Raw genomic sequence first — 18,691 nt, 5'->3', positions numbered from 1 at the left:
GTAGGCTGCATGGCATCATGACCTGTCTCTGAGGGCTGATGGCTGGGACTGGTGGTGAGTGTTCACTGTGGAGTCCTGTGGTTGAAACAACTCCCTCATGAGTGAAAAGGAGCGGAAGGTTTCTTCCAGCTTATGCGCTTGTTAAGCCTTTAGAAGAGCCCCCTTTGATGAGCATACCCCCTTCCACTGCCTCAGGTCTCTGGGCTCACTACGCTGATAGAACAGCCCAGGTTCTATCTCTGGGTTTTGTTTTGACGTAGGGAGAGGTGGGTTCTATTTTCACATTTATTTACAAGAACTCTTTATAGCTAAGTTGCCTTAATTTGGACTTCAAAACCGTCAGTTTTGAAGTCTTTGAGTCACTGTTTACACTTGTAGGAATAAACTGAGTAATGATGGATTCCATAGATGAGGGATCCTTGTGACCCCTGTGGGGAGATTGGTGAATATATGTTGATGAAAGAGAACGTCCTCTGTATGATCAAGGCCAGCACTGAGGGCAGTGACGGCAGCCCCTCTATCAGCTCACAACACCAGCTGGTTCATCAGCAGTCGGCTGGGTTTGCTTTGCTAGCCCCTGGACTGTAAGCATGGGTGGTGTCAGGAACATGCAGGGTCTGGTCGGAGACAGTGGGAAAGCAGACTAGATCTCCCTGTTCTGCAGCAGCGGAAGGTTCAGAGCCTTTCTTCTCTCCTTCCCTCCACTCTCCAGCAAAACCCGGCACGTGAACATCCTGCTCTTCATGGGGTACATGACGAAGGACAACCTGGCAATTGTGACCCAGTGGTGCGAGGGCAGCAGCCTCTATAAACACCTGCACGTCCAGGAGACCAAGTTCCAGATGTTCCAGTTGATTGACATTGCCCGGCAGACGGCTCAGGGAATGGAGTGAGTGAATGGCCTGATGCGTAGAAAATCTGGGGTCCAAGGATCAACTTGTCCCTAAATCAGAACCAAGATTAGGAAAAGCCAGGCCCGTTAAGTGACTTCTGTGATATTTTTGCACAGCTGGAAATGAACCTGTGTGGTGGGCCAAAGGAACAAGAAATTCAGGTTTATTGCCCAAGCTGAGGCTACCCCCTTAGGGCTCAGATTCAGGTTCCAGCAACCGCCCTTAAAATTCAGCCAGACAGGGGCTTCCCTGGTGACGCAGTGGTTGAGAGTCCGTCTGCCGATGCAGGGGACACGGGTTCGTGCCCCGGTCCGGGAAGATTCCACATGCCGTGGAGCGGCTGGGCACGTGAGCCATGGCCACTGAGCCTGCGTGTCCGGAGCCTGTGCTCCACAGAGGGAGAGGCCACAACAGTGAGAGGCCCGCGTACCGCAAAAAAAAAAAAAAAAAAATTCAGCCAAACACTCTAACACAGTGCGGGTTGCCACCTTCTGGTGGGCATCGTGTCTGAGGTGTAGCCCATCAAGTGTGCTTATTCCACGTAAAGGTTTGATCAGGTGTCACGTTCTGTGTAATTTTTCCTTTCGGAGAATGCTTAAATTAAGGTGATCCATAGCACCTCCATTAAATACTATTGTTTTGGGTCTTTGTGCTTCGACACATTTCTCTGTGAAAGGGGTGTGCGTGTGCGTTTCATTCTTGGCTAAGCCAGGGCAGTGCTTCTCAAACTTTTCCTTTGAAGTACCCCTAATGTGGAGCAGGGGTACCCCTCATACCCCCCGACAACTAGGAACTTAACTAAAGCTGTGCTTGCAAGTGGTTTATAAAATCTCATGTTGTATTTTTAAAATTCATACGGAATTTGCATTGTGTACATTTCCAGAAATGACTAGTCAGTTATTTTTTAGAGATGAAATTCACTTTTAAAATTCACCCCTTTAAAGTGTACAATTCAGTTTTTTTAGTATATTCACGGAGGTGTAAACCATCACCACTAATTTTAGAAGATTTTCAAGAAACTAGATGAAGTCTTTTGTGTCTGGCTTCTTTCACTTGGCGTGTTTTTGAGAGATTCATCCATGTTGTAGTGTGTATCAGTATTCCATTCCTTTCTATGGCTGAAGAATATCCCATTGTATACAGCGTTTTATTTGTTCATCAGTTGATGGATATGTGGGTTGTTGGAATTACTTTTTGAATAAAACTGATGCTGAAAGAAGACCTTCCCTGTTTGTGCTGTGGCCTCACTTTCAGGTGTAAGTCCTGACGTGGACCAGGCTGAACCAGTGCAGGGCCAATCCCCGAAAGTGACTTCTCAACTAGGAGTCAGGCCTTCAAGTGGTTTACTTCTTAGATGTAATTTGAAGCTGCTTTCTACCAATATCTCTCAAACTGGTTTTAATAGACTTATTTTCCCTTCACAGCTACTTGCATGCAAAGAACATCATCCACAGAGACATGAAATCCAACAGTATCCTTTGGTGGTAGTTTCATCTGACTGCTCAGTTCTAAATTTAGGACACTTTTAAAGTTTACCTCAGCAAAAGTGACTCTGGAAAGAGTTCCATGAAAGTTGAGATACCCGTTTGGGTTATGCTTGAAACAGGCCAATTTTTAAATGCTCTTTATTACTAAATTTAACTTGGGAGAATGGGCCTTTTGTCTTTTATGCTTACTTCTAGTTTGTGGACTGTATATCTGGTCAGACAGTAGCTGCAAGCCAAAAGTTGCAAGATTTTAAAAATTACTACTTAAAATTGTTTCTTGAATGCACAGAAATGGTTTCCTTAGAGATTACTGTTGGAATCAACCCTTTCCAAAGACTTAATGTGCTTTTACGGAAGGGGAATGAATAAAGGTGTTTTTCTTGCTGTAGGGTGTGAAATGTAACAATTGTACATCTGCCTCCCTCCACCAGCCTTTCTCTTTGAAGGGAGTATGGCATTACAGCTACACTTTGCTTCTTGGCCAGTGAGAGGCACAGCAGTTGTGTTGGGTCGCATGATGGGATGTGGCCTATTTTGGGCATGGGTCTGAGACATAGGATACCTTTTAGTGGTGGGTTTTTGGGGACCAACATATTATACCATGAAGGCAGACACCACCGATTTTAAGGAGGTATGAACTACTGGGCATCAGCAGATCCCACAAGTCGGCCTTAAACTGCCTGGCTTCTTTACTCAGAACTGAGGTGTTTGGTTTTGATTTCGAAGTCACCAAGTGGTACCTATCCTGTGAGAAATGCCTTCAGGCAGACAGCATTCAGGACTCAGGGTGTTTCCGTTAGCCATTGGAGGGCAGGATGCAGGCCATGCTCAGAGTCTTGGGGCGTAAAGGCACCTACGTTATGTGGCAATGTCACACGGCCAGAGACCCGGCTCCTAGGTGTGTAAATGGAGGCAGCAGCAGCAGCAGCAGCAGTGGGGGGCAAACTGGCTTGTTGTGGCTGGAGCCAGAGAATCTGGTGCCCGGAGCACCTCCTGGAAGGAGCCGCGTTCTAAAGCACTAGCAAATCCAGTGCAGAGAAGGCTGGGGCAGATGGGAGGCCGAGATGGTGCTAGTTAAGAACTTGGGGAAGTTTTTCAAAAGTAACTTGACCATTCTTTTAAAACCACAGTCCTTAACAGGCATTGAGATATATTTCTCCATGAAGGCCTGACGGTCAAAATTGGAGACTTTGGTTTGGCAACAGTGAAGTCGCGCTGGAGTGGTTCTCAGCAGGTTGAACAACCCACCGGCTCCATCTTGTGGATGGTGAGGCGGCTGGGCTCCCTCTAGCAGGGTGCAGGGCCAGGAGGGGTGATGTGATGGGAGGTCTGTATGCAGGCTTCAGGCATTTCTCTACATTTCCTGACCACCTCCGTGACACCTGTAGTGTTGGCAGCCCCTGGGCAAATTTGGGTTTCCTGGAGGAAGCTGGCGACGAGGAAGTGCTGAAGCACAGCTCGGGGGGAGTTAGGTGATGGGGAGTGCTGGATCTCAAGAGACAGGATTCCTGAGCTCCTTTGAGCCTGAGAGTGGGAGCCCTTTGGGAAAGAGCTACAGCAGGGCTGAGGCGGGGACTTTCATACCCAGCCCAAGGGACAGCCTGGCTCCTGCATGTCTGTGGGGCGCAGATGGTGACAAATGCACTTTGTCCCCGTAGGCCCCAGAGGTGATTCGAATGCAGGACAATAACCCGTTCAGCTTCCAGTCCGACGTCTACTCTTACGGCATCGTGCTGTATGAGCTTATGACGGGGGAGCTGCCCTACTCCCACATCAGCAACCGCGATCAGGTGCGTCACTGGTGCTGAACGACCCGCTCGCCGTGGAAGCCCCCGGGCTCTGCCCGTCTGAGCAACACAGGGTGGAAGGTGCTGCTTTCACTGTTGTTCATCCACCTGTTCCCTCAACTGCTTTCTCTCCCTTAGATCATCTTCATGGTTGGCCGAGGGTACGCCTCCCCAGACCTTAGTAAGCTGTACAAGAACTGCCCCAAAGCAATGAAGAGGCTGGTAGCCGACTGTGTGAAGAAAGTTAAGGAAGAGAGGCCTCTTTTTCCCCAGGTAAGACTTGGCTCAAGGTGCTAGAACTGATTAAAGCAGGAGTTCTTAGTGATACAAACAAGGAGAGAAGTTTCTTGCTGTTTGTTCTATAGGGAGGGACTTGTGTTCTCCACAAGATGATGCAGGTGGGGGTGGGGAGAACGGCCTGTGTCTTTGGCCCAGATTGAAAGCTGCTGCTGCAGAATGCCCTGTCCCCTGCCATGAGAGCATTTTATGGCCTTGTTTCAGATCCTGTCTTCCATTGAGCTGCTCCAACACTCTCTACCGAAAATCAACCGGAGCGCTTCTGAGCCATCCCTGCACCGGGCGGCCCATACCGAGGACATCAATGCCTGCACGCTGACCACATCCCCTAGATTGCCTGTCTTCTAGTTGACTCTGCACCTGCACTCAGGCCACCAGGTGGGAAGGGAAGTCAGCAGGCATCACCTTTTTGCGGGGACAGAGCTCGTCTTCAGAGAAGCTGCTGCTAAGGACCTTCTAGACCACTCACAGGGCCTTAACTTCACGTTGCCTTTTCTATCCCTCTGGCCCTGGGAGGAGGAAGCCATTTGCAGTGTTGGTTTGTCCTGCTCCCCCACAACCCCTGTGCTCATGAGCCGAGCCTCCTTCAGATGCACCGGTGGCTGCTGATGGCAGTACATGATCTGGGGCCCCAGCTGTTCGAGTATTTTTAGGGCAAGAAAAAGCACTCAGAGGGGAAATGCAGGTAGCAGGCAAACCAGCCGTGACGTGGGGACATGTGGATTTTGGAAATCAGCTCCTGTGAGGAACGCTTATCACAGGACTTCTCTTCAGAGATACGTGGTGTGGCATCAAACAGGTAGTTTTGCACATAACGCACCAAACAGCCCAGGACTGTCGAGACCGTGGCAGCCTGGAGGAGCCTGCTTTGGTACTATGGACTTGACTTTGGGGACACTGCCTTTTCTTGAAGGTCTCTAGTGCTTTGGGATGGTTTTCCAGAAGAGGTGCTTGGCCTGCCCCTCCCAGTCTCCGCCCTCTCAGGGAGCAGTCTTCCATTGTGCTGAATTTGTCTTCCAGGAGCTGCCCCTATGGGGCGGGGGCGGGCCCCCCCACCCCTGCCCCGCCAGCCTTGTCCCTACATCACATCGTATACAAGGAAGCCAGGAACACAGGTTTTCTTGGGTTTAATTTTGTTTTTATTGCGCCTGACAAAATACAGTTATTCAATTTGTTATTTTAATAAAATAAATTAAATGTAGGTTTAATGGCTGTTTCCTCCTTTTAAAGTAATCCTGAGCTCACAGCTTGAACTCCATTTTGTTCATGCCTTTGGGAGCAGAACTCAAGAAACAGGAAATGGGCCCAGAGCCTCTGCTGGGAATTGAATTCAGCCTTTGTCACCCTTCACTTAAGAACTCCAAACTCAGGTAAAGAGGAGACTTTCTTCTTTAAAGTAAAGTAATGCATTTTATAAAACATTTGGTGTCTACAACTGTCTATAAAAATAGATAATTTAGGCTTGGATTGCGTTCTGATTCACAAGGTTATGCTCCTTCAATTAAAATCACTACTGATTAAAATCACTACTGATGACAGAAGACTTGTACTCTCTTCAGGACCACCGCTAGATAAGAACCAGAAACTGTTCTTGGGTGCTGTTTTTATGAAATTTAAAATCAAAGCCAGGTTTTACAGATAAGAACATACATGAACCCTCGGGGCACAAGCCAGCAGGTGAGAGTTTCCCTGGAGGCTTGTGTGCAAGATTACTCCGATTGTGACCCTACCCTACCACAAACCGGAAAAGAGGGGCCATATCTCTCTGCTTCCTGCTACTTCAAGAGCCCCCCCACCCCACCCCCAGGTAAGAAAGTTTATACCTGTCTGCTGAACGTCCTGCAACAAGACTTCTCCCCTGATTTGGGACACTGCAGAGCCCTAAGTCAAGTTTGTGCTAAGGTGTGCAGCGCTCACTTGGTTTTTGAAAAGCAATATACAAATCCAGTGTTGACCACACTACTTCAGTATACTAGGGAGGTTCACCACACAGGAATCCTTTGGTAAGATAAATGAATCTGCTGCTTTAGGGGCAGCTGCACAGTCCTCGAAGACGGGAGGCAGGCTGGTCTGAATCAATCAGTGAAAACGCTGGCTCGTCAGCTGGCCCCCCTGAGGAGTTTGAGGTGCAACTAACATAAACAGCAACTAGGGAAGCAGCAATTCCATATATGTGTTCAGGTTATTTTATATTCTCACCCTTCCCATGGCTGTAATAATGGAGTGGATGAGACCAAGGTTAAATACAACCCCACTCAAATTCAAGTGACACGCCACCCCAGGCTGTCGTGAAGGAAGCTCTGCACACCCTGGCTTGGGGAAGCCTCGGCTGGTGGAGCCGAAGACGCAGGGCGACCACCTACTCTTCAGGGTTCTGATGACTCCACTCCGGAGAGGTGCATGAAGAGGTCCCCAAGCTCTGTCATGTCGACGTCTTCAGTGTTGTGGACATGCTGGCTTTCTCGGTTCTCAATGAAATCCCAGAGCCGCACTGAATTAAAGAACTGCAAAAACAGCCAGCAAACATGCCTGGTTATTGCTAAAGGCAACGTGAAAGCTGAGTAGCTTCTATTTTGTTTGCCTACCACATGCCCTTCTGCCAAAGCTACGAGGAGGGGCCAGGAGCAGTCCCCGGAAATGCCTACAGGTGAGTGTTCCTGACTAGAGATGGCGAAGTCCTTACCCTCACGGTGCCTTCAGAACTGAGCTGTTTCCGAGGTTTCTCTGGTTCTGCTAGCCGCCCATCAGGGTAAGCATGGCGGTAAAGGCATTTGCTTCCAAATGGGCAGGTCCCTTTGCCTTGCTCAAAGTATTTACAAGCTTTTTTTCTGAAAAGCAGAAAGAAAGGATCAAAAGAGCAGTGGGAAAATCTGGGGTGCAGATGAACCACTGTCTTCCTCCATCCCTATCAGAGCCAGGTCAGAGGGGCTGAAAATGAGGCTCAGAGAGGCTGGATGCTGATTTCCAAGCTGGACAGTACTTGCACCACGATATGCTGCCTCACGTGGAATTGAACGTGCACGGGGCCGCCACTGTGTTTTGAGCCTGCAGTGCTCCAAAGGCCTCCAGGGGCAGGTAGGCCTGAGCATTCCTCTGGGCCAGCTGTCTGGGCTCCAAGGTTCTGAAGCTGGGCTACTTGCCTCAGCTCAAAGTCCCAACAGGAGCTTCACCCAGGAAAGTTCTCCTTCCTCCTGGCCAGCAATGACGTCAAGGTGACCACAGGAAGCCTTCACTTAGGAGTCACAGGGAAAGCAGCAGGCTTTAGCAGCTGCCTAAAGTTACAAGTCTCATTCCAATTTTCCTTGCTCCCCACCCTCCAGAGCAGGGCTTCGTAACTCTATGTGCTACAGAACCCTTCTCGGAACAATGTTTTTAAATGCATAAAAGAAGACACATAGGTCTACAAAATACAGTTATCAGAAAGTTAAAAAAGATTTCCCCCCATCTTCAGTTTCTAGCTACAGACCCCTATGTTACGAACCCCTGCTCCTGAGGAAACTCAGAACTAAACAGACAACTCCCATTCCTTCTCGCTGAAATGAAATTTGTAATCACTTATGTAATCATAAGTGATCCCACATTGCAGAGGAAGAGATGCCCGAGAAGCCAGAAGGGCGGGGAAGGTGCAGAAATGAAGCCAAATCCCAGCAAAAAGGGCAGGCTGCCGCGGGGATGGGGTACGTGGCGGTGGCAGACAAGGGACCTTCTTGACTTCAGTGTTCCCTGTTTTCTCAGTCGAGGGGACAACGGCAGAGACAGTGGTGAAAGCCCCTGAGGCAGGCCTCAGAGCAGCACAAAGAAAAGCTCCCCAGCGGCTGTCCACTTCCACCAGGTCTGACTCAAGCACAGGTGACCGGGGAGTGGATTTGAGCAGAAGTCTGTGGACCAGACGCCATCCATGGCCCACTGTCCCCAAGGTTCTGAGCAGATCTTCAAATGACCGCTCAAGTGGCAAGTTCTTAACAGGGTCTGCGGGACGCTGGCTTTAACAAACTCGTCAGGTTCAAAACATTATTCTCTGGTCCCCACCCCCAAATGATCGCCCCCCTCCCCCAGCCTTATCTGGTTACCAGGGACATAAGCCTCCAGATCACTCCTACTCCATCTCTATTCTCAGCACCCACATCCAATTGTGACTTCTGCCTACAAAGCACCTCCCCAGTCGACCATCCTCTCGGTTCCCACACCGTTGACGCGTTCGGGGCACCATCCTCTGTTGCCTGCCTGCCTGCTGTGGTTCAGTCTCAACTGGCCTTCTCACCAGGTTCTACTCTCTTCACACACCTCAGAGGAGCTTCCCCAAACAGTGTGTCCCTTGTCGTCCTGTTCTTAAAGACCACTCAAGGCCCCTTCAGACTTGTGCCTGTGTCCCTGTAGGTCCCACATCCTTCGATACACTTCTTTCAACCCCCAGGGACCACGCCCACTGCTCCCCAAACACAATCTGCACCATTCTGCATCCATGGCATCCCATCTGCCATCCCAGCCCCCAACCCCAACACACGAACTATTCATGCTTCAGGGCTCAGGGTCCCATTCCCATCCTGCTTTCCCTGACACTCCCAGGTGGATCCCAGTGCCTTCTCTATTGTGACATCTGGCTCCAGCCTCTCATGATGAATCTGTCACCAGATAACCTGTATCATAATTGTCCTTCTGTAATTTGCCATGACATTTCTTACTGATTTTTACTCTATATCCCACATTGGTGTTTAGCTTGAGGGAACCTGGCCTGCAGCTCAGTAAATGTCTGTGGAATGCACGAAAACACTGTCATCAACAGAAAGCAAGGCCAGGAAGACCCAAACGGCAATAACGTGACTTTTCGGAGAACTGCAGCAGAGCGCCTTTCTGCAGGCTGGACCCCTCTGGTGGACACACAAGAACATCGCAGGAGGTAAAAATGGTAAAAGAAGAAGATCTTTAGTAATCAATATTGCAACTTAAAGGAACTATTTAAAAAGGTAATATACAGTTTCGCTTTTAGTACCCTTCCTGCAGATGAACTAGAAATACAGACATTCTTAAAAGACCTGAAGGCACTGGAGAGTGAACAAAAGTAGGATTCTTCAAGAGATTAGACACCTGGAAGAATGGAATGGCAAAAGACGGAGTTATCTTTTTAAGAAAAAATAGCACTTAACCTAGAGCAGGCTCCAGGCAAGTATCTACGTGGGGTGGCTAAAACTCAAGTGGAAAAATCAAGTCTTTCTGGCCTAAAGAACAAAAAGAGTTGGTGGAAATCAACCACTGGAAGAGAGGAAACAGTCCCCCAAAGAAAAGGGCCTGGAGAGGGACCCATCCAAATACTGCATACTAAGTCCTCCCAAATCCCAGGCCAGTCCCTAACCCACACATCAATGCAGCAGGCTCAAGGCAACTCAGCTAAGGATAAAAAAACTGAACTGAGATTTGAACTGCTGCCCAAGAGTTTGAGTCGAAACAACTTCTCTGCCTATTAAAACAAAAACATTAACATTTTATAAATGAACCTAACAGAATCCAGAGTCTCTACAAGGTCAGATTTACAGTGTCTAGGTTACAATCCAAAATGACTCAACTCAATGAAGAATCAGTAAAATGTGACCCATTCTTAAAGGACAATCAACAGAGTCTAACTTCAAGATAACAAGGATTTCAAATTAGCTACTATACATGTGTTCAAGAACATGTGCAGAGAGGAAAAAAGACTGGAGGAAAAAAAAGAACAGAGCCTGAAACTTATAGGACAATATAAAAAAGTCTATCACCTGTAATTAGAATCCCAGAAGAAAAGCAGTGTAGTAAAAAATGTGATGAAACAATGGCCAGACTTTCTCTAAATTTGGTGAATAATATAAACTTACAAATTCAGAGAAAACCAAGCAGTAAAATATGAAAAAAATCACTCCTAGGCAAAGTATCAAACTGCTGAAAACCAGGATAAACACCCAGAAAAATGACATACTACAATCTGAATCACACATGACTTCTTATCAGAAACTACAGAGGCCAGATTATACATTTGCAAAGAACGACATTTGCAAAGTGCTGAAAGAAGAGAGGGGAAAACCCCAAACTATTATCTCAGAATTTTACTCATTGAAAGAGGCGGCAAACATGTGAATGAGACCAATTAGACCAATAAATTCAATGAAAATATCCTTCAAGAATGGGGGGAAAAAACCCCTATTTCTGATAAAAAGAAAACCTTCAAACTCATCACCAGCAGATCAGCAAAAATGTTAAAGGCAGTTCTTGAGGCTGAAGGGCAACTGTATCAATTGGAAGGAATTACATACCAAATGACAGAGCATTGGAAATATTATATATCTGACAAGTTTTAAGGCAAAAGTTATTATTACCTTGTGAGGTTCTAATGCATGTAAATATTACATCCCATACATTACAGTAAAGTTGCAGGATACAAAATCAATATACAAAAATCAGTTGTTTTTTCATATACTACCAATGAAGTATCATCAGAAAGAGAAATTAAGAAAACAATACCATTTACAACTGCATCAAAAAGAATAAAATACCTAGAAACACCAAGGAGGTTAAAGAGTCATACACTTGAAAACTGCAAGACACTGATGAATGAAATCAAAGACAACACATAAATGGGAAGATACTCCATGCATACGGATTAGAAGAATTCTGTTAAAATGTCCATACCACCCAAAGCAAGCAATCTCTACCAAAATTCCAATGGCATTTTTCACAATCCTAAAATTTGTACAGACCCACAAAGTCCTGAACAGCTAAAGCAATCCTAAGAAGAACAAAGCTGGAGGCACCGCATTTCCTGATTTCAAATTAGTTTACAAAGCTATAGTGATCAAAACAGTATGGTACTGAACCAGACACACAGATCAATAGAACACCATGGAAAGCCCATAAATAAACCTGTTCATATATGGTCAATTAATTTACAACAAAGGAGCCAAGAATATGCAATGAGGAAAGGACAGTCTCTTCAAAAAATGGTGCTGGGAAAACTGGACAGCCACATGCAAAAGTATGAAACTGGACCACAATCTTGTATCACACATAAAAATTAACTCAAAGTGGATTAAAGGCTTGAATGTAAGACATGAAAGCATAGGCAACAAGCTCCCTGACATCTGTCTTGGAGATGATTTTTTGGATTTAACACTGAGAGCAAAGGCAACAAAAGCAAAAATAGACAAGAGGGACCACGTGAAACTAAAAAGCTTCTGCAGAACAAAGGAAACCATCACAAAATGAAAAGACAACCTACTGAATGGGAGAAAATATGTGCAAGTCACAGATCTGATAAGGGGTGAATATCCAAAATATACAAAGAACTCATACAACTCAGTAGCAAAAAAAAACCCAATCAGATTTAATGGGCAGAGGAACTGAAGAGACAGTTTTTCAAAGAAGACACACAAATGGCCATCAGGCACATAAAAAGATGCTCAATCTCACTAATCACCAGGGAAATGCAAATCAAAACCACAATTAGATATCACCTCACACCTGTTAGAAGAGATACCTGCACCCCCATGTTCACTGCAGCATTATTCATGATATCCAAGATATGAAAACAAATTGTTTAACAGATGAATGGATAAAGAATATGTGGTATGTGTCTGTGTGTATATACACACACACACACACACACAATGGAATATTATTCAGCCACGAGAAAGAAGGAAATCCTGCCACTTGTGACAACATGGATGGACCTTGAGGGCATTATGCTAAGTGAAATAAGTCAGAGAAAGACAAATACTGGACGGCATCACTTTTATGTGGGAATCTAAAAAAAAAAAACTCATAGAAAAAGTAGAAAAGTGGTTGCAAGAGGCAAGGGTGCAGGGAAAATAGGGAGAGGTTGGTGAAAGGGTGCAAACTATCACCTATTAAGATGAATAAAGATAAAACACAGTGACTGGTTGACAACACTATTGTACAACTGAAATTTGCTAAGACGGTAGAAAAAAAAATTGTGAGGCAATAGATGTGTTAATTAGCTAGATGGGGGACTCCTTTCACAATGTATATCAAATTACCATGATGTACACTTTAAAGTATTTCATGATTTTATTTGTCAATTATACCTAAATAATAAAAAATTATTACCTTGTGCAGTTCTAATGTATGATATGCATTATATCTGTAGCACAAAGATGGTAATGAGGAAGTAACTGCATATTATATAAGGCAGCAGGAACATTAATTCTGACTAAAATATTAGGAGTATATTGTAATCCCAAGAAAAAAGCATTAAAAAAAAAGATAAGCTAAAAAGATGCAAGTTAAAATGGAATTCTAAACAATATTCTAAATAGCTAACACAGCAGAAACAGCAGAGGTATCCATCAGCAGGGGCACAGAACAACCGGGGTAAACAGGCAGCCCTTGCTTTGCAAGGTTCTGATCATGTGCTATGGTCTGAATGTTTGGATCCCCCTAAAATTCATATACTGAAATCCTAATGTCCAGTGGGATAGAATTAGGAGACAGGTGATTAAGTCATGAGGGTGGAGCCCTCACGAATGGCATTAGTGTTCTTATAAGAGAGCCGGTGAGCTCCTTCACCCCTTCCACCATGTGAGGACGCAGTGAGAGGATGCTGGCCCTCACTAGAACCCGACCATGCTGGCACCTTGATCTTGGACTTCCCAGCCTCCAGAACTGTGAGAAATAAATGCCTGCTGTTTATAAGCCACCCAGTCTGTTGTTAATCTGGAACAGACTGATACACCACGTACGGTGGGTTGAATAGCGGCCCCCAAAAGACAGCTCAAAAATCCTAAGCCCTGCTACCTGTGAATGTGACTCTATTTGGAGAAAGGATCTTTGCTGATGGAGTTAAGGATCTCAAGATGAGATCATCCTGGATTAATGGGAGGGTCTTACAGAGACCCTTACACGAGTCAGAGGGGAGAGAGAGACACAGAGCAGACAAAGGCAGAGACTGGAGTTACGCTGTGCCCAGAAGCCAGGAGAGGGGCCTGGAACAAATTCTCCCTCAGAGCCTCCAGGAGGAGCCACCCTTGCCCACACCTGGATTTTGGACTTCCAGCATCCACAAGTGTGAAAGAACAGATGTCTGGTGTTTTGAGCACCCAGTCTGTGGTAATGTTACAGCAGACACAGGAAATGAATCCACCATGGTTTCGTTAAGTGCCACTGGTCCCCCAGCAACACGGTTCAAATTTCTGTCACCACAACACACAACTGTGAGTGACCATGTGAAGCACACACTGTCAGCTCTTCAGTCCAAACCACCATACAAACAGCACGTGTGCGCCATGGTCAGTGACTGACCATCTTAACTCTCCTCCCAAATCTGTCGGTGACTGGTCACTGTGCATCTGTTATTCAGTGGAGCTGTGTTGCCTCCTTGTTGCCCAGTGATACATCCACAAGACATTTTACAAAAACAGATAACTGAAAGAGGAAACTGGCCAACAAAGATAGAAGTGCAGCAAAGAAATGACAAGTAGTAACACTGGAAGTGAAATCTGAATCCTCCGCCGTACTCAACGCATCAGCAAATCCATCCCAGTTCTTCTAAACAGGTCCAGAATCTGACCACTTCCCATCACCTCCATGCCTCCTACCCTGGTCCAAGCCACTGCCACATCTCGCCTGGACTGTTGTAACAGCCTGACTGGTCTCCCCATTTCCACTTTTGCCTCCTCTTTGAATATATTCTCAGTGGTTCAGCCACAGTGATCCTTTCAGAATATATCAGATCATGTCACTCCTCTGGTCAAAATCGTATGACGGCTGCCCACCTCAGCCAGAATAAAAAAGCTAGTCTATCCAATGATGTACAGAGCCCGACACAATTCACCCCACTCCCCCTGTCCTCGTCTCCAGTGTTCTCCCCACCTGCTTCTCTCCTGCAGCTCCGCCTTGCTGTTCCGAACAAGGCAGACACGCTCCAGCCTCAGAGCTTTCTCTGCAGTGACAGCCCCGTCCCTCTTGAGCGCTCTTCTCAGTCACATGGACGTGGCTCGCCGCCTTGCCTCCTCAAGATCTCTGCTCACAGGTCACCTTACTGACGTGTCCTCTGGGCTCCAGCATGGAAACTGCAATCCCCTCATTTCCTATCCCCATTCCCAGGCTTATTTCACTCCTTAGCCCCACCATATAATAAACATTTTCCTATTTTCTTGTTTGTTTCTTATTATTCTTATTTTTTTCCTTCAGTAGAATGTGAACTGTGTGAGGGCTGGGATTTTTGTCTAGTTTGTTTAATACTGTATCTCCAGCAACTAGAAAAGGCCTATCAGACAGATCTTTCATCTCTATTTGTTGAACGAATGATCAGAGATAAAAAGGCTATCTTAGCACTACAAGCAGGATTTCTAAGGGACACCGCTCAGCTTAAAAACCGTTAAGCAAGTCCACTTCACCACAGCCTTGCTTGCTCATATCTGTGTCCCCAGAGCCCAGCATGCTGCCCGAGAGAAAAGACACTGAGTGGCCTCCCCACAGGGGAGGCCCTGCATGAAGCAAAGATGGAAACAAGAGCCAGGCCCGCACCAGATCACGCTTGAGCGCAGAGCACTTACCCCATTCCCTGTTTGAAAGCTTCAATCAACTCGTTCTTTTTATTCTGATCTTCTACCCAGTACACACTTGGAATTACAAACTCTGATATCACACGGCACTCTGGACAAGACCTGAAGTAAGAATGAGGTTAGTAAGGGAGAGATTCAGTTACAAATCCTGTGCCCACTCCACCACTAAACCTTGTGGTCAAATGCATGACTGCTCCAGGTGTTTTTCCCACCCCGGAATTCTAAAAGGTACAAACGCAATCCTCTAACCTAATTTACTGTTGAAACATGTTCTTCTCAACAATAAAAAAGACAAACTAATTTTAAAATGGGGAAAGGATTTGAGTAGGCATTTCTCCAAAATGGCCAATAAGCACAGAAAAAGATGTTCAGTACCATTAGTTATCAGGGAAATGCAAATCAAAACCACACTAAGGTATCACTTCACACCTGCAAGGATGGCTAACATCAGAAATCAAGACCAACTAAGTGCTGGCAAGAATACGGAGAAACTGGAATCCTCCTATGTTGCTGATGGGGATGTAAAATGGTCCAGCCACTATGGATGGCAGTCTGGCAGTTTCTCAGAATGTTAAACACAGTTCCCATATGCCCAGCAACTCCACTCCTAAGGGTATACCCAAAAGTTCTGAAAATAGTATTCAAACAAATAAACAAATGTTCATAGGCACACTAGCCATAATAGCCAAAAGGTGGAAACAACCCAAATGTCCATCAACTGATGAATGCATAAACAAAATGTGGTCTAGCCATACAATGGAATATTATTTATAGTCACTAAAAAAGAATGGAGGGGCTTCCCTGGTGGCGCAGTGGTTGAGAGTCCGCCTGCCAATGCAGGGGACACGGGTTCATGCCCTGGTCCGGGAAGACCCCACATGCCGCGGAGCAGCTGGGCCCGTGAGCCATGGCCGCCGAGCCTGCATGTCCGGAGCCTGTGCTCTGCAACGAGAGAGGCCACAACAGTGAGAGGCCTGCGTACCGCAAAAAAAAGAATGGAGTACTGATCCATGCTACAATATGGGTGAACTCTGAAAACATGCTGAGTGAAAGAAGCCAGACACAAAGGCCACAATATTGTATGATTCCATTTATATGAAATGTCCAGAACAGGTAAATTCATAGAGAAAGAGGAGATTAGTGGTTGCCAGGGGCTGGAAAGAGGGATGAATAGGCAGTGACTGTAGGTAGAGGTTTCTTTTTAAGATGATGAAAATGTTCTAAAATTAGACTATAGTAACAACAGCTGCACAACTAAGAATATATATATATTTAAAAAAACCCTGAATTGTACTTTTTTTTTTTTTTTTTGTGGTACGCAGGCCTCTCACTGTTGTGGCCTCTCCCGTTGCGGAGCGCAGGCTCCGGACGCGCAGGCTCAGCGGCCATGGCTCACGGGCCCAGCCGCTCCGCGGCATGTGGGATCTTCCCAGACCAGGGCACACACCCATGTCCCCTGCATCGGCAGGCGGACTCTCAACCACTGCGCCACCAGGGAAGCCCTGAGTTGTACATTTTTATCTCAATAAAGCTGTATTTTACCACACGAATGTGTGACTTCAGGCAAGTTACTTGACCTCACCATACCTGAGTTTCCCTATACATAAAATGAGAATGATGATCAGAGGGTCTCTGAGAGAATTACGACTTAATGTACGTGAAGTTTCTGACAGTACACAGCACACGGTAACTTCTCACTATGACTTAGCTTTTCTCCCACCCCACTGCAGAATTTAAGAATCCTATGATGTTATGTGTTAGTTATCTCTCAATAAAACTGGGGGATAAAACCCTGTGTTGGCTCACTGAGTACATCCCATGTATCAGACATTATGTGAAATGTGTTACATGCACTATTCTATTTAGTCCTCAAATAAGCCCTGCGTTACAGATTAAAGAAAAAAAGGCAATCGGCCTACGGGCGGACCACCAGTAACTGTGCCAGAGGCAAATGGGCCTTCTCACACAGAGGATCCCTGCTGAGTGTCCCCACAACAACCTAAATGCCTGGCAGGAATTGTCACCTTCCTTTTTAAAGGAAAAGACAGTTGGGCTCAGGGAGGGTCTGCGACTTGCTCAAGTCCTTGCTCAAGGACTCACCACTCACCTGTGGAGGACAAGGGAAGGCTTCCCTGTGGATGGAAGAAAATCCCCAATCAAACCTTCTCCCAGATTCTATAGGTAAGACCCCTGCTGCACTTACTTGATGATTGGGTTCTCAAACTGCTTGGCACACCTCCACTGCCGGATGCAGGACAGGCAATACGTGTGGTTGCAGTTGGAAAGGATCCCGAACCTCCGCTCTGAGGCTGACGCTTTCTCGAGGATGACCTCCATGCAGATGCTGCACACTTTGTCCTGACTCGCCTGGAAGGCAAAGGCCTTCTCCATCTCGTGTTCGAATGTTGACATGCAGATCTGAAGTACAGGGAGGGGGGAAGGAAACCTTTGGTTCTGGGCTGGGGAGTGGTGAGAGCCCAGAATGACTGCCGGCCACACAGTACAACCAGGATCGGGAAGGAACGGGGACTGTGGCTGCTTCAGGCAGGCCTGCATTCGGGACACAAAGCTCTCTCAAGACCTCCACTGGGTCACCCCCTGCCTGTCGGCACTGCTCCATGGTCACTTCCAATTTAAAGCCGAGACCAGAGGCCCAAGAAGAATAGAGGGCCACTGTGGGGTCAAGGAGGTCCCAAAGACTGGGACCCTGGTCTCCTTGCCCCTCTGGGTACCGCCATTCCCAACACCAACACCGTTAATGCCAAATAACCCTTAATCTAAAACATCAGGGTGACAGGCCAGGGTCAGAGGTCAGCAGCATCACTTCTTCCTACGAGAACCAGTTACTGAACGAATCCCTTCACACTCAGGAGGCAGGTGAACAGAGCATGTCCCCTGCGCAGCACCACGCATCAGGCACCAGAATCAATGCAAAGGACCTAGGACCCAGGCCCTCGCACAGTGGATGCACACATGAACCGAACCCACAGCACAGCACCGGGATGTCATGTCCCTGGGGAGGAGGGAAGCGCTAACCCGTGCTCACCTGAACACCCCCCGGGGGACGGCAGAGGGTTCAGACAACCTCCACAGCTCTGTGCTGAGCAGAAGCCCGCACAAACACGGGAGCCTAATGACCTGCAAGGTCCCTTCCGACACCGAACTCCTCAAATTCTCCAGAACTCGGCCTGGCTGGCCAGGGACACAATGCAGGTATTACTGGCAGAAAGATGCTTACAGAAATACCGATTCTGTTACTTAGTGCACTTCAAATTCCTTAAAAAGAGTTCCCGTAAAGGCTTGCAACTGTACCTTCTCGTGAGCTTTCCTTTGCTCTGGGTCGAAGGGGTGCAGGACTTGTAACCTACAGATTTCACACACTTCCCCATGCAGGTAGACACAAGCATCCCCAAATCGGCACTCCCCGGCAGCTGCGTAGGGGCACAGCTGCTGTTCGCTGCTGTAGGAACTGCTAGCTTCCAAGCTGTCGAGACCACTCCTGATTGCTTCTAGGTAGGAAAGCGGCTTCAGCTCCGGGCTGTTCTGCAGGTTGCTGCAGCCTCCGGGATTACTCACCACACTTGGGCAAGTCTTTTCTTCAGCCATGCCAGAGAGATCTTAAAATAAAACACACACACACACACACACATATGAAAACTGGCCCAACCTTTCTGGTAAGC

At 46.8% G+C, this 18,691-nt stretch overlaps 2 protein-coding genes across 7 annotated transcripts in view; one reads left to right on the top strand and one right to left on the bottom strand.

Moving 5' to 3' along the window:
• RAF1 (Raf-1 proto-oncogene, serine/threonine kinase) overlaps nucleotides 1-4,823 on the top strand; it is a 71,980-nt gene extending 67,157 nt beyond the window's left edge. For all 4 annotated transcript variants that reach the window (XM_079933498.1, XM_079933497.1, XM_079933500.1 and 1 more), the window contains 6 exons: nucleotides 713-889; nucleotides 2,318-2,364; nucleotides 3,529-3,647; nucleotides 4,039-4,170; nucleotides 4,306-4,440; nucleotides 4,669-4,823. In XM_079933498.1, coding sequence (XP_079789624.1) covers nucleotides 713-889; nucleotides 2,318-2,364; nucleotides 3,529-3,647; nucleotides 4,039-4,170; nucleotides 4,306-4,440; nucleotides 4,669-4,812 — 754 coding nt within the window. In that variant the 3' untranslated portion in view covers nucleotides 4,813-4,823. The remainder of the gene's footprint in view (nucleotides 1-712; nucleotides 890-2,317; nucleotides 2,365-3,528; nucleotides 3,648-4,038; nucleotides 4,171-4,305; nucleotides 4,441-4,668) is intronic.
• Nucleotides 4,824-6,829: 2,006 nt separating this feature from the next.
• Nucleotides 6,830-18,691, bottom strand: part of MKRN2 (makorin ring finger protein 2) — a 28,227-nt gene continuing 16,365 nt past the window's right edge. For all 3 annotated transcript variants that reach the window (XM_079933502.1, XM_079933501.1, XM_079933503.1), the window contains exons 4-8: nucleotides 18,324-18,628; nucleotides 17,215-17,429; nucleotides 15,003-15,113; nucleotides 7,148-7,292; nucleotides 6,830-6,968 (exon numbers count right to left, since the gene is read on the bottom strand). In XM_079933502.1, coding sequence (XP_079789628.1) covers nucleotides 6,831-6,968; nucleotides 7,148-7,292; nucleotides 15,003-15,113; nucleotides 17,215-17,429; nucleotides 18,324-18,628 — 914 coding nt within the window. In that variant the 3' untranslated portion in view covers nucleotide 6,830. The remainder of the gene's footprint in view (nucleotides 6,969-7,147; nucleotides 7,293-15,002; nucleotides 15,114-17,214; nucleotides 17,430-18,323; nucleotides 18,629-18,691) is intronic.

The sequence above is a fragment of the Stenella coeruleoalba genome, assembly GCF_951394435.1.
Source record: "Stenella coeruleoalba genome assembly, chromosome: 10".
NCBI classification, from domain to species: domain Eukaryota; kingdom Metazoa; phylum Chordata; class Mammalia; order Artiodactyla; family Delphinidae; genus Stenella; species Stenella coeruleoalba.
This window is presented reverse-complemented; position numbering and strand designations above follow the sequence as displayed.